Raw genomic sequence first — 25,424 nt, forward strand, 5'->3', positions numbered from 1 at the left:
CCTAGAAAGAAGTGTCATTGACCCGTTAGACTCGATAATCCAGCAATTGTTGATGTGAACTTATGTTGAAATCCAAGAAACATCCAGCAATTGTTGTTGACATCCAAGAAACATCCAGCAATTTTTGTTGACATCTAAGAAACATCCATCAACAGTGAGAAAAACTATGAAAAAACATCCTCAGTGAGAAAAACCATGCATAAATTATGTAAGTTCAGTATTCAATAACATTGTACCGCTAGAATTCAGTGCGCATGCGCATTTTCCCCATAGTATTTCCAAGTTCCCTGACTGGTCTAGAAAGAACACTTTTACCAAGGACATTCAATCTCATCCTGACTTTTTTTTACCAAGGACATTAAATCTCTTCCTGACTTTTTTTTTACCAAGGACATTAAATCTCTTCCTGACTTTTTTTTACCAAGGACATTAAATCTCGTTCAGACTTTTTACCAAGGACATTAAATCTCGTTCAGACTTTTTACCATGGACATTAAATCTCGTCTCGGAGTCAATACACTTAGAAACACCCCCTGTATGACCTAGAAAAAGGTGTCATTAACCCTATCTCGTTAGCGGATCAATACACTTAGATGGATTCTATGCCCATATATGGAGTCCCCCCTGTGCCTTCTTACCCATCCCTACTAATATTATATGTCCCAGGGCTCAGGCATTTTACAACTCTTGCCCCCTGGGCTCATGGGGGTTCTGTCCATCCTGAAGCACCGTTATATGCTCTTTGGACTGTTGTGAACAAAATGGCTATCTCAAAATTCGTTTGGGGAAAAGAGGGTGTCAGGAAGGAGAGGCTAGTTGCTTTCCATAACTTTTTACTCTTAAAAGGAACTAGAACTTCTGATTTTCAATCAAATGAGCCTCCCCTAAAGTTCACAAGACCCCTCCTTCCATAAAATCCTTATTCCCTTGGGGAATAACTTACAACCCTTGTTCCCAGATTCTGGGGGGTTGTATCTTCCCGAAGGCCTTGTTATTTGATCTTTGCAATATTTTTTTTTTACAAATAGCTATCTAAAAATTTTTATCGAATGCATTTGGGGAAAATAGAACGCGAATGAGAGGGGCTAGTTTCCCTACGATCACTTTTATTCTTAAAAAGGGCACTAGAACTTCTGATTTCCAATCCAATGAGCCCCCTTGGAAGTTTATACGAGCACTCTTTCAATAAAACTGTATATGCCCCGGGATATAACTTACAACCCATGCCCTGGAGGTTGTCATCCTCAAAAAGATAATTACAAGACCTTTCAGCTACGCTGAACAAAATGGTCATCTCAAAATTTTGATTGGATATATTTTGGAAAAATGACAGTCGGGGGTGGGGGGGGCTAACTGCCCTCCAATCACTTTCGACCGTTAAAAAGGGGACTAGTACTTTCAATTTCCAATCGAATGAACACCTTTTGAAGTTTCTACGACAACTCCTTCTATAAGGAGTGTCCTGGTCTAAAACCAACAAACAAAAAACATAATACATTGTGCCTACATCGCTCTTTACTTAGACAGCGCTATTTCGCTGCCTATGATAGTGTCTGTGAAGCATTTTCTTATATAGGTTATTTCAAGAACTGGGTGCCCTTGAACTTCTTAATGAACATGGATAAATTTGAAGCAATCGCTTAAGAGGTTTAGCTTGCTGAAGAAATATTTTGAATTGATAAATCACGAAATTATTTTACCATTTTCTAAACATTTTAAACAAATGTACTTGAAAGAAAGGAAGCACCGAAAGAAATTTACATATTACCAGGTTTTATGGATACAAGTTTCAAGCTCTAACAAAAACTGTCAGCTCTTTTTCGGGCTGACTATTGTTTTAGAGACAAAAATCTTTTTGCTTTTTTGTCCCTCCCCAAACATATGATTTGAAGTCCACTTGCGCTTCCACTTCCAACAACACCCCTGAAAATTTTAATTCAAGCCCCCAAGTCATTCCCAAGGTATTACACGAGCGCTATTTTAATAGCCTTGCATACATTCTGTTAGCCAAATACCCTGGTTTGATTGTCTGGTTTTGCGATTTACCAAGCCATTTCACCGTGAAAAAAATCCTTATGATCTAATAGTGCAGAAACTTGAAGGCAGATCGGACACAAAACTTTCTTACGACCCTTCAGCTTCACAAACACAAAATCTGAAGCCCTCATATTCAACCCCTACACTCCATGGTATTCCAATTCAACCTTTTATCCGTTCCCGATACATTGCAGATTCGTTATTTGACAAAGTGGTTCTATATAGCGTCTTTAGATTTATTGAGAACCTAATACCAAATAATACCAAAATTGGTGCTAGGAAGAGCTGGGTCACAGTCAAGTGGATAGATTGACAATTTATTTATTACTTTGCTTCGTTAAACATGAACACACCACTTAATATACGTTTTAACGCTAATTAACTAAAAAAAAAGGTTTTTTTTAACTGAAAGTAAGGAGTTTTAATGTCGCTCCTTACTTTCAGTTAAAAAAAACTTTTTTTTTTTAGTTAATTTCTGAACGTTTTTGAATTAATGCAGCTTTGATTTTGGCTCACCGTACATGAATAATTAAAACGAAATTCGCATTTTAATTTTCCTTTTTTTGGCTAAATAGCTTTCTCGAAAATTTTTTCTGACGTAACTTACGAATTTACTTACGTAACGAAATTCTATATTCGTATGTTTTTATTACGTATATTAGGGAGTTCGCTCCCTAGTCAATACCTCGCTCGTTACGCTTAAGTTCGAATTTTGTTCGAATCACAAACCCCTGAATCACAAAGGTCGGTTAATTAGAATAGATAGCTCTTTTGAAAGTACTAAAAAGACTTTAGCGTAAAGAGCGAGGTATTGACTAGGGGGCGAACCCCGTCATATACGTAATAATTTCTATTTTTTTTAAGTTTCAATGTTGCTTCTTACTTTCAGTTGAAAAAAAACTTGTTTTTTTATTTAATTTCTGATCGTTTTTTAAATAATGCTGGGAAATCATAGACATATCCCTTCCCCTAAGGAAATATCCTGCATGGAAAGATCCTCGCCGTAACCCCTACTCTGGCCCCGACCCCCCACTAGAAAAAAATTCCTCCTGAAAACGCCTGTATACTTCCCAAATAACCAATACTATATGTAAACAATGGCCAAAGTTTATAACTTGCAGCCCTTCCCTTGGGAACAGTGAGGAATTAAGTCATCCTCAAAGACATATTAAATAGTTTTTTGACCATGCTGAACAAAATGGTTATCTCAAAATTTTGATTGGGTGACTTAGGAAAAAAATGAGCGTGGGAGGGGGCCAAGTTGCCCTCAAATTTTTTTGGTCACTTAAAAAGAGCCCTAGAACTTTTAATTTCCGTTCGAATGAGCCCTTTCACGATATTGTAGGACTACTGGATCGATACGATCACCCCTGGGAAAATAAAAAAACAAAAAACAAATAAACACGCATCCGTGATCTTTCTTCTGGCAAAAAAATACAAAATTCCACATTTTTGCAGATAGGAGCTTGAAACCTCTATAATAGGGTTCTCTGACACGCTGAATCTGACGGTGTGGTTTTCATTAAAGTTCTTTGACTTTTAGGGTTTTTTCCCCCTTTTTTCGAAAACAAGGCAAATTTTCTCAGGCGCGAAGAATCAGAAGAATCTGATTCTTCTGATGTATCTGTTGGTATCAAAATTCCGGTTTTTAGGGTGTCGGTTACTATTGAGCCGGGTCGCTCCTTACTTACAGTTCGTTACCCCGAACTGTTTGATTCCGAGTATACAAATCGAAATGTTTGCAATTGTTTGCAGAAGAAGCAGCATGTTCTGCATATTATCTTTCGGACACCGTAGGACATATCGCTGAGTTTTGTATCAGATTTTTGTTTACAACATCTTTAGGTCACGCCCAAAGGTTTAGTCCAACTAAAAAAACGAAAGATATTTAAGCCCCCTTTTATAACACACATACTGAGAGGAAAATCTAGCCTAGTTTGAAAACATAGAGATGTTTAATTTCGTTGCAATGTGATCCGAATATGTTTCTCATAAAAAAAAATTACAAAAAAACAAAAAATACAAAAAAAAAATATGACTCTTTTCAAGTTCGACTTGGAGTATCCCTGAAAAAATATGTAATTTAAAACCAATATCACTAGTAAAAGGAATAACAAAAGATCAGGAACATGGTCAGGTTGATGTTAACTATAATGTTAGGGAGTGGCTAAATACTGTTTTAATTGAAATTCAACATTAAAGTGAAAAAAAAATTTGAGATCCGTGATTGGAGAAAAATAGCTCAGCTTAAAAAAGAGCGGGCACACTAGTCGAAAACTGGAATCGCGAAAACAACATTTTAAATGAGACTTACCCATATGCAATGGCCATGAAGTGAAGGCACCAAACTCCAATCCAAAATACAAACGTAGCTAGTGAAATTCCATCGACTAAAGTCCGCCATTCCATTACGTATTAGCCAGGTAGAAACCCAGTGTAATGACAAAGAAAACAGGGTAGGCCTTAAAATAAATTTTATATTTACAATAAGGCTTAGAAACAGTTAAATATGACTTCCATCTTCTCAACTCAAATCTTCACCTCAGACCCCAATACCTCAAAAGTATTCAACATGGGTTTCAGGCTAAGTCGAGCAAAGCTCAATTTCAAGGGCTCTTTCTTTGGAATTTTGGACCATGATTAGACCTGAAGATTTACTCAAATCTATGCTTTTTCGAGCCAATTATACATAAGTTCAAGCTTAAGAATCATATATCTACAGCCGCCTTTCTGGCGACAAACCTAGGCCACGCTCTGTCAGGTTTTCTCTCCAGTTTTGGCAGAACAACTTGTTCGTAGCTTTGAATGTAGTTGTAATTCATTTTCATTCTGTCATGTTTATCTGCCAAGCAGAGCAGCCTTGTTTCACATCTTGAGAAATTGTGAGCATTAAATAATTTCCGTTGCATGACCATTTTACAGGTTCAGACTAACAAATCCCCCTCTTAAACTTATCATCTCCCTCTGATTGCGATTAAAAGATTCATCCCGAGCACAAGGAAAGTAACGTAGCTACGCAGCGAAGAATTATTACGCAGTTACCTAAGTAAAATGCATATTTTTTGTGTCTTTTTTTCTAATATTATTATGGACGAAATGACGATCAAAATGAAATTATTTCAAGATTTGCAGACTGAAAAGTATAAATGTGACTTTAACACTTAATGTGCAGGTGCAACCAGGCCAGGATATATCATTAGGACCACTACTAATGTATCATTAGGACTCTCCGAAGAATGGCAGCTGAAAGGTTGGTATCATCTCTCTCTTGCATTACTTTTGGCTTATCAGCTTCATTATGTTCAGTGCTTCCATTATCCCCGAATTTTTGGGGAATTCCCCAAAAATCTCACAAAAACCGAGCGGCAAAAAGACTTGGGCCTAGAAGCGTTAAAGCTTTAAATTCGGCTCTGGGCGCAACAACCGCAAAGACTTTACAATACTGAACGACAATTCTTCAAAAATAGAAGATGTGAACAAAAATAAAGATAAACATTCTTACGTTGCTAAACATGTATTACATTTTTGAAAACAAAACAAATGCTTAAAGAGTTTTGTTACCAATTGCAGTCACATTGTATCTATATTTAAAATGTATCGCTTTAATGTTAAGTAATGTTGAATAAAATTTTTCAAATAAATTATTATGACCACGTAATTGAAACTTTTGAAATTTAGCCCGGATTTACGTCACAGAAAACTTTTGCCCATTAGCTAATTGCAGGTCTACATACAACAGAACAATATCCCCAGCGTGCGAAGACAGTTGTTTGACGAGGGAAAACAGTACTGCTTAATTTTCTCTGTTTTTCTTTAGTTTATTTATTGATTTTCATGTGGCAAAGAAAAGATGTAACTGATCGCTTACCAGTCCTATTTAAACATATTTGTCAACTTGTGAACCTACTTTGAAACTCCGTATCGAATTAACAAAAAGAAAAACCACAGTAAATCCTATCGGAGATTGAAAGTTGCTTTTACAGTGGAATTTGCGCCTGAAACAATAAAACATTTCATTTTGATCTCAAACATATTCATAATTATTTGAGGGTTACATCGAACTTCAATGACCATTTTTCGAGGTTGATAGATCACATTTTCACTTCCCACAATAATCTTTGGATTTACCATTGGGAAACAAACAATAAAAAGGCTAAACTAACGAGGAAATTTTAAAGACTGAATTTATAGGAGAACTAATTGAATAATTTGACTATATTTTTAAAACCCTTTCTCGGCAAAACTAGAATAGATGCAAAATCCAACTGACTATTAAAAAACAAAATAAAGTAATTCACATAGTAAAATAGCCATAACATAATTATTTTACGCAAGTTGAGCTGGGACGTTACTATAAGCAATCGCTTCATGAACTTTTTCATTTCCAAAAGTCAGCGAAACCCAGTTTTTCCTAAAGTCATTACGACTCAAAATGGCTTGAGCCAAAATGGCCAGTAGCAGCTATTCTGTCGTAAATCTAGATATCACATAAATATTGCTGCTCACACTGGCAAAAACGCAGGCTTTTATTGTAAATATTGCAAACATCCGAAAACCAATCTTGAATAACTGGCATTGTATATTTTTCCTGATAAGTTAAAGTGGGGGCATTAATATTTAAATGCCAATTCCTTTCAATGAATATAATAGCAAAGAGATACAATAAAAGCAGTCTCCTTTGTTGCTGCTCTAGCACTAGGCAACCAATCCTATGCTTTAAAAATGTATCGATTTCAGACAGGCACACATAACTTTTAGTCAATGAGCCACGCCTACCTATCGGTAAAAAAAGAGGTTTGGTGGTACACATTTGCTGAACTTGGTTAGAGGATGGTTTTTAGGGTAACCGATGGAGATCCATATGATTTAAGGCTCTACCTGTCACCATTTAGTCCGGAATATGCAAGCTCAAGGATTCCAAACGGTTAAGATAAACAGTATTGAGTTACATAGGGATTGAATTAAACAGACGTTGAATTATAAGGGGGCTAGATGCTAACGGGATGAATTGAATGGGGTTGAGCTGCATGGGGCTGGAGTTAAACAGGGTTTGAATTACATGAAGGGTTGAAATGCACAATGGGTGAGTTGAACTGGGTTGACTTAAATGAGATTGAGTTCAATGAGGTTCAGTTCCATGGAACATCAGGATATCTAACTAATCTAGTTTCGGAATTTATTAATTACTCATTCAGAAATTCCGTTTTGTATCTACTGTGTTTAGTTTTTCATAGCATAACATAAGTTTAGGAGACGTAACATTCTACGTAGATTCGGAGCCTCTTGACACAGCCTATATTAAGGACAAAATTTTCTCCGTGAGATTACATAGCGTAACTCAAAGTCTGACATTATGGTACTGTAACAGGCTCTACGGGGTAGTGTCACAGCACTATTAAACGACTTTCCCATTACTAAATCACAAAATTAAATCTTAATTAATAAAATTACAGGGATTACAGTGTGATCTTCCTAAATTAATAAACACTACGCGCATAGTCTACAAATTTTGTTAAGTTTCAAACAATTGAGGTGTTTCTTCGCGTGCTGATTACAAATATGAGACTAATATTGTAATATTGAAGTCCAATGTCAAAGAATTAGACTATTTTCCCAAGACTTCGTCCATGACAAATAAATGGCGAATTTAAAAACTTAAAGGAACATAAATTACTAGGTTATATAAGGTGCAAACCTAAAACGAACAGAAATTGCAACGAACAATGAAGGCAATCACAATCAGACATATTTTACCACAAATAACGGTGATCGTCCCTTAATCCCCCTCCTACAAGAGACTAGAGTGTCATTTGTGAATTGCTGAGACCAAAATATATTTTATACAGTTTTTTTTTTAACATTAAAAAATAAATGATGCTTTGATTCAAGAATTCTTTGTTCTACATTGGTATATTTGTAACAATAAGTTTAGTTTTATTAGTGCAATATCAAGTAAAACTTCAATAATGTTTTCTTCCTTGCAATTCTGTCCATGGAAAGGTACAGATAAATTCCACCTGGCTAAAATGAACTTTCAATTTAGGCTATTTAGTCTATTTAGTTTTCAGGAAAGCTGAAACAACATTCTAGCCCTTCGACGGACTTGGGAGGTTGCAAAAGCCACACCAATTTGCGGTAAAATTTATCGATATCAAATATTTGTGACAATTCATTTAGTGTTACTGCTTTCAGTTTCACAGCTTCATCAATGTCTTCTTCAAATCAAAATCTATATTTTCCAGATGATTAGAAAAGAGTTCGCTAAACAAAACTTCCAAATTAAGGCCGTTCAGTCCATAAATGTTCCTTTGTGCGTCTCAGCGTCGGCAGACAGTCTCAAAGATAAAGGGTCAATTAGCAAATTTTTCCAGCGCCACAGGAAGCTACAGAAGCAACTAAGATAAAAAATTAATAGGAGATATTGAATATACCAATAGTTGGAGAGGCTAGAGAATAGTTGGAGAGGCTAGTTTAAAACAAAGAAAATATATAATATATAACTAATTGCTAAGCAAAGCGCTGTTTACTCAATGAACATACATCATATAAATTATATGCATCCTGTATCGGCAAAGATTTCAATCAATGCGGTTAGCACAACAGATAACTTGCAAAGCTATCAAATCATCCAATGATGCTTCTTTTGGACTGATTATTAACGTTTTCCAAGCAGGTATACAACAATATTTTTAGGCAATCTCCTTTCCTCAACTTTAAAAAGAAACTTCTGTTCTGTTGAATAAGACAAAATCGCTCTTTCTACTGATGTAAAATTCACTAAATCAGAATATCTTTATCTCTGGCACAAAATGGGAGAAGTTAAATGGTTTTCTCCATTTTTTTTCTTAAAAAAATGTCTTTTTTCTAATATTTCCAGGCAAGTAGGCGTCGGTTTTTAGTTTTCTGTAATTTTTACGGATCTTTTATCAAAGCTATACAAGTTATGGCAAGACCATCCGATCAGTTCTAATTAGTTTGACAGCCCAGAGTAAAAGAAAAGTTTATAATTGACGAGATGACGAGATCCTTTATGGTATTAATTTAAAAAACTTTTTCCACGAAACAAGTTTTTCAAAGAAAAGTAAAGAGCTCTATTAAAATATAAAGTCAAATAATCTTTCAAGCGTAAAACTGCCACAAATCACCACGAATACAATAAATAACCGAGACAAACTCAAGACGAGCAGAAATTAACAGGAGTAGGGCTCAAAACCCTTATGCCTTCACAAGACCAGAATATAATTTGCACTTTACTGAAAAAAAATAAATGACCGTGGATTGTCAGTTTAATATACATATACTGATATTTCTTCTTTAAAGTCTGAAAAACATTATTTCATGAAGTTAAAAAAGTGAAAACCTTTAAAATTATTCTGTTTAATTTTATACCTCCTTAAGTTGATCTAAAACAAAAACATACTATCATTCTTAAGAAATTCTATATATGCTCTTTGACGACCTGGATACACTTACACTCTTTTGATTTATTTAAATTGTAAGAGCAGAAGTAGTAATAATAAAAGCCCCAAAAGTTTCAACTTAATTCCCCCAGTCGTTCTCGACATATTGCTGTGCTGTCTTATTGGCAAACATCCACACAGTGCCTTTTGATTTATTTTTAAAGCAATAATTCCCTAGAGACCAATATCCCTGGAGAAATAATTACTGGACCATTCTACTATGCTGAACAAAATGACTGTCTCAAAATTTCGACAGGATGTGTTTGGAAAATTAATGGGCTTGGAAGGAGAGCATTAATAGCAGTATGCGCATAGCACCCTTTGCTTCTTCAACATCCCCTTCAACACATGCGGAAAGTTGAAACTTTATACCATCAACCGTTCCTGAAGCATTTCTGATACGTCCTCTTGACAACCTGTGTGGGCATAGTGTGTTTCGATTTAATTTCATCAGTTTCAATACTTTCCAAATTTTTCGTCTTGTACCCTCAGTTTTAGCAGCAGCAGTACAAAAGTTAAAGAACTTTAAATAACGCATTAAAAATTTGTTTGTATGCAATTTTGCTAGTTTTTTACGAGTCGAAGAAACATTTCGGAGGGGGTTCAAATCCCCTAACCCCTTCCATGGATACGGCCTTGCCTTAAGGATCTAAATAATGTAGTATCTTTGGATTTTAAAAGAGGCAAAAAAAACACTGTAATTTCAAGTGTAGTTTCAAAAGTAACTTTTCGTTATTTATCTGAAAACAATTCACCAATCTTCTTGAATAATATCCAAATAAGTAAAAAGGCATTAACAACTGAATTGCGCAGGAAGACACAATAACGCACCTTTACACTTCCACAAGAGATAAGGTAATTTCAATGAATGGTTATTTTCCTTGACCAGGAAGGAAGCAGGCCGCTATTACTTCCTCTTGTATCTGGTTTAGAATTCAGTAACCAAACAAATATAAAGTAGAATAGTCACAAATAATAGTGAAAATATAGAAAATGGATGATTCAGTCATTTTTAAACTAGAGTTCAGATATTGAAGATTTTTTTTATCTTTATAGCTAACATTTAGTTACCACTTTGAGCATGGGCATCACTGGGTGAATAACATATCGTCAGTCGGGTATCAAAAAACGTATCTCCATAACTGTAAATTTTCAGAAGAGCAAAAAAAACCTAACAGCTTTTTTATTTCCTCTCCGATAACCGTAAAGCAAAAACGGGTACCTATCTCTTATAACCACCACACTGAAGTTCTTGGTCTGACAGAACCCGTTTCTCTTTGTAATTTCTTTCAGCTTAGTGTGAGAGAGTGTATATACACTACATTGTAGGTATATTTTAGTAAAATATTTTGGTTAGGTTAGATTAGAAACCACTTAATATAATACGTTCTGGGGGGGGCCTGATTTCTATTAATTCTCTGTTTTAGTTTCCATAATTTTGTTACTAAAGTATTTTACTTTCATCATACTTAGTTATATTTCTTTAAAATTAACCTAACTTCACTTCTTGGATATAATGGATACAAGAGATAAGTACCCAAAAACGAATTGATATGTATTGATTTACATATCGATCTGTTTTTGTTTCAAGGTTGTCGGAGGGGAAATAAAAAAGTTGTGAGGTTTTTATTTTGCTCTTCTGAGAATATACAATTATGAGGATACGTCCTTTTGATACCCGACTGACGATATGCAGGTTTCGACAAATTCTACTTTCTTTTCCCGATTACTTTCATTACACTCTGGTATTTTCCTGTGAATTAATAAAGTAACAATGGGTTTATTTAAAAAAAAAAAATATATACATCATCGATTCCCTGAAGCAATGCTTGTGCGGGAGAAAATAGAGTGAGAAAAAATAATTATCAAAATGGCAAATAGTTGACAACCCCAGAAATAGGTTTTATATGATTTTGTTCAAACACAATTCTCCCCTGAACAACTGAATAAACTCACAGTCCAACGGCTATCAAGGTTTCTCATTCATAGATAGACGAAAGGACTGTTGGCAGTTTTCGCGAGTATTCACGAATTTATAGTTTCAGGTCTACCGCTTGCGACAGCCGACCCCACCTCCTGTGTTGAAATTTGGTTCCACATCTCGTTTTCCTGCCTCCTTCAGCCTAAATCCATAGCAAATACAAAGTACCGTGTAGCTCGGGGAATGTTGGGACAGTTCATGAATGGTCTTGCTATCACAACTGTTGGCAAAAAAACGTGTAAAGATTTGAGTCATATATCCTGCGAAGGTTTATTGTTCTATAGGCGCCCTTTTGAATTAGCAGAACCTACGAATGATCCGACTATTTCTCCTAAAATGACTTCGAGTAGACTGGTGTTTAAACAGTGATTTCACTTTCCTTCTCATAAAACTCTGAAAGATAACCCTGGAATACCTTATACTCGTGTGGAACCAATGTTTGAACATAATTCGAACTAGTGCGTAATATAGACCAATAAAAGCCCATTGACAATGATGTTAAATAAAAATAAAAATCAACTGAAAGTAGAGATGAACATTAAAACTTAAAACGAACAGAAATTATTCTGTATATGAAGGGGCTGCCCCTTCCTTAATCCTCGCTCTATGGTGAAGTCTTGAAGTTCTTTAAAATTAATTAAATAAAAAAAACAAGTTTTTTAAACTGAAAGTAAGGAGCGACATTAAAACTTAAAACGAACAGAAATTATTCCGTATATGAAAGGGGCTGTCCCCTCCTCAACGCCTCGCTCTTTATTCCGTATATGAAAGGGCTGTCCCCTCCTCAACGCCTCGCTCTTTACGCTAAAGTTTGACTCTGTCTCACAATTTTTTTTTAAACAATAAAAAACTTTAGCGTAAAGAGCGAGGCGTTGAGGAGGGGACAGCCCCTTTCATATACGGAATAAAGAGCGAGGCGTTGAGGAGGGGACAGCCCCTTTCATATACGGAATAATTTCTGTTCGTTTTAAGTTTTAATGTCGCTCCTTACTTTCAGTTTAAAAAACTTGTTTTTTTTATTTAATTTCTGATCGTTTTTTAGTTAATGCAGCTTTTATTTGCATAAAAATTTTACTTTTCTTTTGCTAAATGAATGTCTTTACAAATTAACTTACGTAACTAACTTCTATATTCGTATATTTTTCTTCTGGCAAAAATTCAAAGTTGCAGATTTTTGCAGATATGAGCTTGAAACCTATGTAATAGGGTTTTCTGATACGCTGAATCTGACGTTGTGATTTTCATTAAAATTCTTTCACTTGTAGGGGATGTTTCCCCCCTCTTTAAAAAATCGAGTAAATTTCCTCAGGCTTGTTGCCTTTGATGGGTAATACTAAACTTAATAAAATTTATATATTTAGAATCAGCATTATAAACACATTCTTTTGATACATTTCTTGACATCAAAATTCCGTTTTTAAAAGTTTCGATTACTATTGAGCCGTATCGCTTGTTTTTTTATTGTTTTTTTTATTACGTATATGTTATTACGTATATGAGGGGGTTCTCCCCTTAGTCAATACCACGCTCTTTACGTTAAAAATTAAAAAAAATCTGATTCACAAACCCCTGAATCACAAAGGCCGTTTAATTAGAATAGATAGCTCTTTTGAAAGCACTAAAAAAAACTGTAGCGTCAAGAGCGAGGTATTGACTTGGGGGAGAACCCCCTCACATATGTTATAATTTCTGTTCGTTTTAAGTTCTAATATTCCTTCTTACATTTCAGTTGAAAAAACTTTTTTTTTATTTAATTTCTGCTCGTTTTTTAAATAATGCTTGGAAATCCGGCGCCCCCTTTATAGAAATGTCCCTTACCCCAAAGAAACATCCTCTACGGACCTAGTCTCCAGAGTAACTCCCTCCTCTAGCCCCCCCCTCCAGAAAAAATCCTTCCTGAAAATGGTTGTATACTTCCCAATAACCAATAAATAATGCTGGCAAGTCCGGCGCCCCCTACCTGGCGATTTCCCTTCCCCCATGAAAACTTCCTTCATGAACAGATCCTCCAACATAACCCCCGACCCACCCTTCCCTCCCACTAGCAGAAAAAAACCTCCTGAAAACTTCTGTATACTTCCGAATAACCAATTCTATATGTTAACATTGGGTAAAGTTCATATCTTTTAGCCCTCCCTCTGGGTACTTCGGGGATTAAGTCATCCCAAAAGACATATTTATCATATTTTCGACCATGCTGAACAAAATGGCTATCTCAAAATTTTGATCGGGTGACTTTGGTAAAAAAATGAGCGTGGGAGGGGGCCTAGTTGCCCTCCATTTTTTTTGGTCACTTAAAAAGGGCACTAGAACTTTTAATTTCCATTCCAATGAGCCCTCACACGATATTCTAGGATCCCTGGGTCTATACGATCACCCCTGGGAAAAAAAAAACAAAAAACAAACAAACAAACAAACAAACAAATAAAAACCCATCCGTGATCTTTCTTATGGCAAAAAATGCAAAAATCCACATTTTTGTAGATAGGAGCGTGAAACCTCTACAGTTGGGTTCTCTGATACGCTGAATATGATGGTGTGATTTTCATTAAGGTTCTATAACTTTTAGGGGGTCTTTCCCCCATTTTTTGAAAATCAGCCAAATTTTCTCAGGCGCGTAACTTTTGATGGGTATTTCTAAACTTGATGAAAGTTATATATTTGAAATCAGCATTGAAATCTGATTCTTTTGATATATCTATTGGTATCAAAAACCCGTTTTCTAGAGTTTCGGTTACCATTGAGCCGGGTCGCTCCTTACTTACAGTTCGTTACCACGAACTGTTTGATTAGCGTTCATATTTAACAGCCCTTGTTTTTGAGCAGAATTTCTTAAACAATTGTGACGAAAAGTAAAACTATAGCGTATAGAGCGATGAATGAGGAAGGGCAGCCCACCTCATATACGGAGCATTTCTGTTCGTTTTATGTTATAATGTTGCTCCTTACTTTCACTTGAAAAAACTTTTTTTTGTTTAATTTCTGACCGTTTTTCAAATCATACCAGATATCCCCCCCCCCGCTCTCGTTTAAAATTTTCCTTGGAAAGTTCACCCTGGAAACTTTTCTCTCCACAGAAAATGTTCCGCATGGAAAATACCCTTCAAAGGACATCCTCCCCCCCCCCTAAAAAATTCTGTACTTTTTCCAAGGCTCTAGGTGCTGATAGGGTAGTAAATGAGTTTCTTAAATATGGTGGCTCTGAGGTTAGAAATAAGTTATTGAAGATTATGAATATGATTTTTGAAAAAGGGGAAGTACCTAACGATTTTAGGAAAACCTTAATTAAGCCACTTTATAAGAAAGGTGATAAAAGTGAGTGTGGTAATTATCGAGGCATTAGTCTGGTCTCTGTAGGTAGCAAATTGCTTAGTAATATGATACTTTTTAGACTGACAGATGCCGTAGACAAAGTTTTAAGAGAAGAGCAGTGCGGTTTTAGAAAAGGTAGAGGATGTGTTGACCAAATTTTCACTCTTAGGCTAATAATTGAGAAGTGCCTAAGTTTTCAAACACCTTTGTTCCTAAGTTTTATAGATTATGTGCAAGCGTTCGATTCTGTTTATAGAGGAGCTTTAGTAAAGGTTTTATCCTTGTTTGGTATACCAAACAAATATATTAAAGTGATTAGTGCTATGTACAAAAATAACACTGCTGCGGTTCGGGTAGGAAATGAGGTTAGCAGCTGGTTTTGTATTAAATCAGGAGTTAAGCAGGGTTGTGTTCTATCCCCCTATATAGGGATTATTTTGATGGACATTGTTTTAAGGAGCACAAGAAAGGCAATGGAAGACCACGGAATCAAATGGGGAGGAAAAAGTCTCCTGGACTTGGATTATGCTGATGATTTAAGTATCCTAGATGAAAGTGTTAGCAAAATGAATGAAGTTTTAGAGGTTTTGCGAGTTCAGGGTGCTAGTATTGGTTTGAAAATTAATGTTAGGAAGACTAAGTCACTAAGGCTATGAATAAGTGAAGATGAAAAGGTGAAGTTGGGTAATGAAAAGATTGATCAGGTGGGGAGTTTCACTTACCTTGGTAGTATTATTTGTAAAGATGGTGGGAGCAGTGAAGATGTTAAAAATAGAATAGCCAAGGCTCAGGGTGTTTTTTCACAGTTAAAAAAAGTCTGGAAGAATAGGAAAATAAGTCTGCAAACCAAGATTAGAATATTAGAAGCTACAGTGATGACAGTGGTCAAATATGGCTCTGAAGCATGGACGCTCCGAAAAGCGGATGAAGATTTGCTAGATGTTTTCCAGAGAAATTGCTTAAGGATTGTTCTGGGTACCCGGCTGACTGACCGTATTTCAAACAATAGGCTATACGAAAAATTCCGTTCAATACCGCTCTCTAGGTCTATAATGAAAAAAAGGTTGAGGTGGTTAGGGCATGTTGTGCGGATGAAGGATGACAGTTTGCCGAATATTGTTCTTTTCGGCCAACCATCTAGGGCTAAACGGAAAGCAGGTCGTCCGCGTCTGGGATGGGAGGACTCCATAAAGAAAGATTTAAAGGACATGGGAACGTCCTGGGCAGGTGTAAAAAGGGAGGCGTTGAATCGATTGGGGTGGACGAGGAGCATGCGTAGCTGTGTTGGCCTCAGGCGGCTTGGTGCTGCGATGAGTTGTTAGTAGTAGTAGTAGTTTTCCAATAACAACTACTATATGTAAACAATGGGCAAACTGCAAAACTTAAACTATTTCCCCAGGGACTGTTGTGAGTCATGTCATACCTAAAGGCATAACTATTGGACCTTTCAGCTATGCTGATTCAAATAGTCATCTCAAAATTTTAATCGGAGATCTTTGGGGGGAAAGGGGGTGGAAGGGGGGGCTAGTTTCCCTCTTATCTTTTTGGTCACTCAAGAAGGACACTATAACTTCTTATTTCCGTTTGAATGAGCCCACTCCCGATCTTCTCAGACCATTGGTTTGTTATAATTATTCGTGGGATTAAAGAAAAAAAAATAACAACAACAAAAAAATAAATAAACTCTTATCGAAGATCTTCTAGCAAAAAAAACATAAAATTCCACATTTTGTAGGGTTTACTCTGAGAGGGTTTCTCTGATACGTTGAATCTGCAGGCGTGACTCTCATTAAGATCGCTTGACTTTTTGGGGTTGTTTTTCTCCTTTTCCGAAAATCAGGCTTTTTGATGAGTAGCAATAAACTTAATAAAATTTTATATATTTGGGAACAGCGTAAAAAGAAAATTCTTATGATGTATCAATTGTTATCAATACTCCGTTTTTAGGGGTTTGGTTACTACTGGGCCAACTCGCTCTTTTTAGTTACAGTTCGTCAACACGAACAGTTTGACTTTACAACTACTAAGGTTTAGCTAGCTCTAATTTGGGCCAATCATATTTTTCACGTCATTTTCTGATTGGCTGAAAAACTCTGACAAAAATTCGGATTGGCTCAAATTTGCTAATTTGACTACTAAGTCTCGGTATTGGTGATCATTGTCAATGGGCCTTAATGTAAAACTTCAGTAGTCTTTTTTTATTTCTTCTGTAATCCATAAAGACTCTAAATCTACAGTCAAAAATATAGAAGTTGAAACACTGACTCTAAATCCCCACAGAAAAACTTCTTTGGGCACTTCTCTTAACAAGAAAAAAAATAGAAACACCTCCTAGTACTTAATCCGAAAATAAATGCATTAAGGACACGACAATACGTAAAAGTAAACTAATCTGAATAAACCAAACATATTCTAGTATCAGAAGTTTCTTATCTCGTTGAAGTTTTAGAAGATAAACCCCCGCAGGACTTTTGTTCCCAATAGCAATTATCTTGATACGACAACTGGTGATTCATTAACGTTTTCTGATAAAAGATAAAGGCTTTAAGAGAAAATTAACATGAGGTAGGTAAAACGAGCCAAATTCATAGAAGCCTCAAACCCAGACGCCCTGGACTTACTATTGCTTTTTCGCCGTAGATCATCTAATATAATAACACGATAAGGATAAACCAATTACTTTAAAAATAATATAGACTTGAAACAACTCAAAGAACTGAACAGAATTCGCAAAGGTTTCCTTTTTATTTGAACCAAAAAATAAAACCTTCAGAAAGTAAGGTTTGATGTTTCCGAGAGCTTGAGTTCGCAAAAAAAAGCTAATTATTGGATAAACATTGGGAAACTAGTTAAAGAAATTCGAACCAACATTTTTTCTTCTAAATGCGTTTGTCACAAAATTCTTAGTAGGAGTCGGCTTCAGCAGGCCTAGCCTTGAAGCAAGGTAATCAAAGCCTAACTGGAGTAGAATAAAACATTTCTTATTTAGAGACCCGCCAGGGCCTTGGTTTCGTCGACGTTTTCGTCTGCTTCTAGTTAAGAAGGTCTCAGAACGTAATATCAGATCTTAAGTGACAACACCGCGTATCCTAAGAGCACCCCCGAAACGAATTGGATTTTCCTACGGGAAAAATCGGTATCCTTTCATGCTCATGGATTCCTTTTGATATGAGAATAATTGTGTTTACATCAACGGTCAAAATGCCATATTTGGGGCATTCCGTGTATACTGCCTGGAAATGAGCAACATAACACAAACATACATTTTGAGACAAAATTTATTTCCAATACATACGCGCCCACAGGTGGATGGGGGATAAGAATTGCTTTTCGGGAAGATTGAAATATCTTTAACCTAAAAATTTGTTTTTTAGTGCTAGAACTCCCTTCCCCGACCTCTGTTTTTTTTTTTTTTTTTTTTTTTGCAGTATCTTTCATAAGCTCCTTCAGCCGTCTCTATCCTCGAAAGGCAAAATCCTGCATGTATGGTCTCATAGTGGCGTTAGGGTAGACCTTCGCGAGTGTGCCTAACCAAAACCATGGCGGTAAACGGCACTGCAGGATAACCTAGAAGAGTGGTGTCCCTCGAGAAAATTCTAGCATAGTAAACAACACAGCATTATACTCGATTGAAATTAGTGTATAATTCTTCTGGCTTCTTTTTTTTTTATGTTTTTTTTTTTTTTTTTTTTTTTAATTTTTCTTTTTATTTTTTTTTTGGGCTATTTTGTGGCTTTTTTAGCCTGAAAACCTCTTCCTAGCAAAGTTATCTCTTGTGGGTTGCATCTCCATTGTAGTGTAACAGTTGAGGCATGCATATATAATGAATCGGAGGGGTAAGAATGAAATTGCTTGGGCCCGACGTCGACTCTCATTGATAGAAGAGCATCTCCAAGTGTCGAAAATCATGTAGTAACCGAGGCTGGCCCATAATGCACAAAGCCTCCACTGAACTGGAGTTCCACGAGACTAGCTCAAATAGACTGCCTCGTGATAATTATCTATATCTGTGGAATCCTAAAAAGTAACGTTTTAGCGAAAACTGAGCTTGCTTGAGTTTCTTTAGAAAATTATAATTGCATACAAAAATTACCCATATCATGGTCGGTGAAAGACTATCCAGAGCATTATAAATGAGTCTTTTACTTTCCGTAGGATACTTGTGGAATTTTCAGCTCCTAAGAGAACATCCTGATGTTTCGGGATAATCTTTGTGTTTTCAGTAAAGCACTAGTGTAATCCTGATCAAGTGAAGCCATCCACTTGATAAAAACTTTAATTGCGCACCATCAAATCTTCGCCCTCACTTATTCCTAGTATAAGTCTTATTAACACTAATTTCATAGCACACTGAAGTCTTAAAACTTCAAAAAAGTTCATTTAATTTGGTATAATTTTCATCGACATTTTTATCGGTATCATTTTTATAATTTGCATGATCTAAGTCACGGAGAATTTTACCCTCCCATTAGATTCCATGTTCTTCCCCGGCCTTTGCCACATTCCTTACAACAAAATCCTTTAAAATAACCCATAGAAAAAGAGTTAGGAGGCCTGATTCCACACCAAACCAACTGCTAACCTCACTTCCTACCTTAATCGCAATAATGTCATTTGTCGTACATACCACTTACATGTCTTTGTTCAGGCTAACTATGGTAATTCTTAACCAATACTATTTTGTCTACGACACCAACAAATCAAGATTAACCGGCAAAATTTGAGCGATTTTGAGCTTGTTTTTTTTCTGATGATTTCAGGATAAAAAAAAAATTAGCTTTACTTTTTTTACATTTTCTTTTAGTATTTCAGACAAAAAAAAATCAAATCAATTTATTCGAGTTCTTCAATTCATTGTTTCTTTTGGTTCTTACAGTCTGATGCAAGGGATGCGATTTACACAATTTGCTCATTGTTGACATATAGCCTAGTATTTGTCATTATACGGAAAAATATAGGCTATTTTGTATTAGTAATTTAGAAAACTTTTTCAACAAAACAAGTTTTTCGAAGAAAAGTATAGAGCTCCATTAAACGAAAAATGAGCAGAAATGCAGTAAAATAATCTTCCAAGCGTAAAACTACCATAAATCATCCTCAATAAATAAATGAAACTCAAAACGAACAGAAATTACAATAAATAACCGAGCTCAAAACGAGCCAAATTAACATGAGAAGGGTTGACAACCCCCATGTCAAAATTGTTCTGTGATCTTTGTTCTGATACACTGAATCTGATGGTCTGATTTTCATTGAGGTTCTATGACTTTTAGGGGGTGTTTCCCCCTTTTTTCGAAAATAAGACAAATTTTCTCAGGCGCGTAACTTCGATGGATAAGACTAAACTTTATGAAACTTATATATTTGAAATCAGCATAAAAATCTGATTCTTTTGATGTATCTATTGCTATCAGAATTCTTTTTTTAGAGTTCGGTTACTATTGAGCCGGGTCGCTCCTTACTTACAGTTCGTTACCACGAACTGTTTGATAAAGTTCAAACATGCTCGTATAGCATACGAGCAAACAAGCTCGTAAACAATGAACGAATTGCCTAACTTACAGCCCTTGCCCTGGAGACAGTGGTGAGTTTGACATTCCCAAAATCATAATTACTGGACCTTTCAACAATACTGAACAAAATACATCTCTTAAAATTTTGATTGGATTTATTTTGGGGAGTGATAGGCTTGGGGAGGGGAGCTGGTTGCCCTCCATTCACTTTTGACTCTTAAAAAGGGCACAAGAACTTCTGACTTATACGCTTCGAAGATAAGCGGCGAAAATTAAACCTAACTCAAAAACAAAAGTGAAGAACAAAGAAATATGCGGCTAGAAGATATGCCACAGCGAGAACAAGGAAATATGCGGTTAAAAGATAAGCGGCAGTGAGAATTACAAGCAATCGCGAATAAGCAAGCATCCTAACGTTTAAAAAATGGAGTGAAAACAAAGAATTTTGCTGTAATAAGACAAGCGAAAGCGAGAATAAAAATGGGTCAAAAACAAGAGTGAAGAAGAAATACAAATTACGTTACAAAAACAACGTCGTCTCAATCTTTGACGCTAACAAAATGTGGCGCAAAACGCAGTGCAAATCTAAAAAGATGGCATGAACTACGGAACTGTTGATTACAAGTCATTGAGACCCTTCGACGTTCTATGTGTTCCCTGGGGAGCCCTCTATTTTCCCAAGGAAACAGTAGCAAGCAAAGCTGACTCATTTGGAGGTTGCTACTTATAAAGAAAACCAATATATACAAGCCTACCACATGCTGAGTCCCGGGGTCCGGGTTCGAAATCGGCTATATAGTTTTTCTTTCTTAACTGGCACATTGACATTTCTGACTACTAAAACGATCTAGAAAGGTCACAAGACTTTGTATTTTTTCCACGGGTGTTGTATCGAACCTATGATGACGTCATGACATCAAAAAGAGGCTCACATTGTCAGCGGTTACAAGATTAAGTGACGATGAGAATCAATATATACAAGTCTGTCGCGTAGCCATACCGGGGCCCGGCCTCAAAATCGGCTACATAATTGTTGTTTTTCTTCTTAAAACTGGGAAATTGAAATTTGTTGCCACAAGAACGATCTAAATAGGCCACAACTTTAACAAAGAATTCGTATTTTTCCCTGGGTGACTGTATCGAAACTGTGACGACGACAAGACATCAAGAAAAGGCTCAAATTGTCTGCAGTTAGAAGACAAGCGACAATGAGAATCAATATGTAGAAGCCTGCCGCGTGCTGGTATATACATACATATATATATATATATATATATATATATATATATATATATATATATATATATATATATATATATATATATATATATATATATATATATATATATATATATATATATATATATATATATATATATATATATATATATATATATATTATATATATATATATATATATATATATTCATATATATATATATATATATATATATTCATATATATATATATATATATATATATATATATATATATATATATATATATATATATATATATATATATATATATATATATATATATATATATATATATATATATATATATATATATATATATATATATATATATATATATATATATATATATATATATATATATATGGTCGTATATACATTATACGTATATGTGATATATATGTAAGCAATAATTGTATATGTATGTATGTATGTTCTCGAAAACGGCTCCATATTTTTCGGGGAAATTTGTATCTTGGGATATTGTCGCATGAAAAAAAGGATCTAGATAGGTCAGAAGTCTGAGAAAATTTGTTAAGAGCCTTAATTTTGGTTTTGCAATTGACGTCATGTACTATGTTAGTAAACCATATAAGCATTTCTAATGACATCATATATGGCATTATATAAGTATTTTCTTATCTGATGTAATGCATAGCATCAATAAGATTGTTGAGTATTCAACGCAACAGTTATTTATATAATAGTGTCTTTTGGAAGGCCCAAAAAACGAAAATTTGCAGTTGCAGTTACTATTAAATGATGATTCTTTGGAACCAACACCTGAACTATCAAACATGATAAGATGTGAAAATCGACAACCTGGACTATCAATTGTGACATCCCCAATACGAGCAGCTAAAGCAAAGGCCATTTATATATTGTCTGAAGTAAATCAAAATCCAAAAAATTGTTAGAAGTGAAATTGAAGAGCAAAGCCACTGATGGTTAGAAGATATCTAAAAGTGATAAATAATGTGTGTTAAAAATAAAAATAAACAGCAAAGACACATACGGTTAGAAGACATGTGACACTGAGCATCTAAGCGTGTCAAAAATGAAAATAAAGAGCAACGAGTCAATGAAGATCAACCTGGATAGCAAGAAGCAAAATGTGTCAAAATTATCCGGCGATATGTCTTTCATAATGACAAAAGACAAGCCAAGGCAAAAGAAGAAATTTTTGGTATCACCACCTGAACAATTCAAAGAAAACAAAGGTGGTCGTCAATGCCTTCCATGCCTTGTAAAATCTAAAACCTGGACTAGATAAATTCTTGGAAAAAAAAGAATTTTTTGTCCCACCACATGAACAATAACAATTAAAAGAAACAAAGGTTCGGCGATATGTCTCTCATATCTCATATCACAAAAGTACGAGCAACGTAATTTTACAAAGACACCACTTCTAATTTAAGGTCCATTTGGACGTCATGACATCAATAAAAGGCTGAAATTGCCTGCGTTTAGAAGACAAGCTACAGTGAGAATCTATACACAGAAGTCTGCCGCGTGCCCCATACCTTTGTTAAAAAAACAAAGGTTCGGCGATATGTATTTCATAATGACGAAAGATAAGCCGAGGTGTAACAAGCCAAAAAAATTGAAAATGATATGGGTGATGATTAGGTTTTGGATTTTGACATGGATAAGGTCATCAATACCTACCATACTTTTGAAAATCAAAAATATGGACTAGATAAATCGTTGGAAGAAAACGAAAAATTTGTCACACAACCTGAATAAATAAAAGAAACGAAGGTTCGGCGACATGTCTTTCATAATGACAAAAGACAAGCCAATGCAAAAGAAGAAGTTTTTGCCCCACCACCTGAACAATTAAAAGAAACAAAGCTGGTCGTCAATGCCTTCCATACCTTGTAAATCCAAAAACCTGGACTAGATAAATCGTTGGAAGAAAAAGAAGTTTTTGTAATACCCTTTGTACTAAAAAGAAGTTTCGAACAATTGAAAGAAACAAAGGTTCGGCGATATGTCTTTCATAATGACAAAAAACAAGCCGAGGCAAAAGTTAAAGATCCAACTGAAAAAAAAAAAAATTTATAAAGGCACCACTTCTAATTTAAGGTTCATTTGGACGTCATGACATCAAGAAAAGGCTCGAATTGTCTTCGTTTAAAAGGCAAGGGATTTAGAAGACTGCCGCATGCCGGGGCCCGGTAATAAATATAGGCAGGCTTCTTATATAGATTCTCACTGTTGCTTGTTTTCTAAACGCAGACAATTTGAGCCTTTTCTTGATATCATGACGTCCAAATGGACCTTAAATTAGAAGTGTTGCCTTTGTAAAATTAATTTTTTTTATTGGACTTTTAAATTTTGCCTCGGCTTGTCTTTTGTCATTATGAAAAAAATGTCGCCGAACCTTTGTTTCTTTCAATATTTGAGGTGGTGGGATAAAAACTTCTTTTTCATCAACGGTTTATCTAGTCCAGCTTTTTGATTTTCAAAGGTATGGAAGGCATTGGCGACCATCTTTGTTTCTTTTAATTGTTCTGGTGGTGGGACAAAAACCGATTTTCAAAAGTATGGTAGGTATTGATGACCTTATTCATGTCAAAATCAAAAACCCAATCATCATCGCTATCATTTTCAATTTTTTTGGTTCATTACACCTCGACTTATCTTTCGTCATAATGAAATACGTTTCGCCGAACCTTTGTTTTTCGTCATTATGAAATACATATCGCCGAACCTTTGTTATTTTAAGAAAGGTATGGTAGGTATTGATTACCTTATCCATGTCAAAACCCAATCCCAATAATCATCGCTATCATTTTTAATTTTGACACGTTTTGATTCTCGCTGTCCTGGTTGATTTTCATTGACTCGCAGCTCTTCATTTTCATTTTGGACTTTCTCACTTGTTCATTGTCGTATGTTTTCTAACTACGCGTGTCTTTGCTCTTCATTTTCATTTTTAACACGCTCTAATTGTCGTTTTCACATGTATTCTAACCGCCTGTGTCTTTGCTCTTCATTTTCATTTTTGACACGTTAGTTCAGGTGTTGGTTCCAAAGAATCATCATTTATTACTAGAAAATACCTATATAATGGAACATATGGTTTCAAAAGAAGTGCTTATATGATGTACTAACATAGTACATGACGCCATTTGCAAAAGCCAAACTTCAGGTTCTTAACGATTTTTCTGAGTTTTCTGACCTATCTAGATAGTTTTTTATGCGAAAATATCCCTAAATACCAATTTTCCCGAAAAAATATGGAGCCATTGTAGAAATAGAATACATATATACATACGCAATTATTACTCACATTTAAAGATAGTATATACATATATATATATATATATATATATATATATATATATATATATATATATATATATATATATATATATATAGTATTATTATTATTATTTCGACGCTGTTTTTCCCATTCCTCTAATGAAAAAAATCTGCCTCGTATGTAGACTCCGTTTCGTGCATAATGAGACAAATTACAAATTACTTCCGCTCCATGGAATTAGCCATTGACTTTAAGGAACAAAGGGGGAAAAACACGGTTTCAAAATTCTTCCTATTTCTAAACAACAAAACCGTAATGATAGCCACGGTAGTTCATAGTGCATTTAAAAAAAAAATTAAAATCTAATGCAACACTCTAAACTGAGCAACTAGCACCTTTTATTTATGGCTTATAACCTTCAGAAGAAACACACGATTAGATAACAACAAGAAGTTTCATTTTTTCCTGGATACAAAAATTCATCGAAGTTTATATAAAACTCAGTTTACTAGTTTGAGGAGATCTACGCTAATTCTCCGTTGCATAGAAAAAAAACACAGCAACTAAAACATAATAGCGATATGCTATATATAT

General features: G+C 35.1%; 1 protein-coding gene across 6 annotated transcripts in view; it reads right to left on the minus strand.

Moving 5' to 3' along the window:
* The window catches only part of GlcT (ceramide glucosyltransferase), a 109,289-nt gene that overhangs the window by 61,560 nt on the left and 22,305 nt on the right, over positions 1-25,424 (minus strand). For 4 of the 6 annotated variants that reach the window (XM_089085649.1, XM_089108485.1, XM_089108494.1 and 1 more), the window contains one exon: positions 4,352-4,499. In XM_089085649.1, the coding sequence (XP_088941775.1) occupies positions 4,352-4,446 (95 nt within the window). In that variant the 5' untranslated portion in view covers positions 4,447-4,499. Of the gene's footprint in view, positions 1-4,351; positions 4,500-17,055; positions 17,077-17,118; positions 17,160-25,424 lie in introns of those variants that run through there. The other 2 variants (XM_089085640.1, XM_089085667.1) reach the window with 2 other exon arrangements.

This window comes from Artemia sp. Qi Xiang Cuo, chromosome 1 (genome assembly GCF_049724085.1).
Source record: "Artemia sp. Qi Xiang Cuo chromosome 1, ASM4972408v1, whole genome shotgun sequence".
Lineage (NCBI taxonomy): Eukaryota > Metazoa > Arthropoda > Branchiopoda > Anostraca > Artemiidae > Artemia > Artemia sp. Qi Xiang Cuo.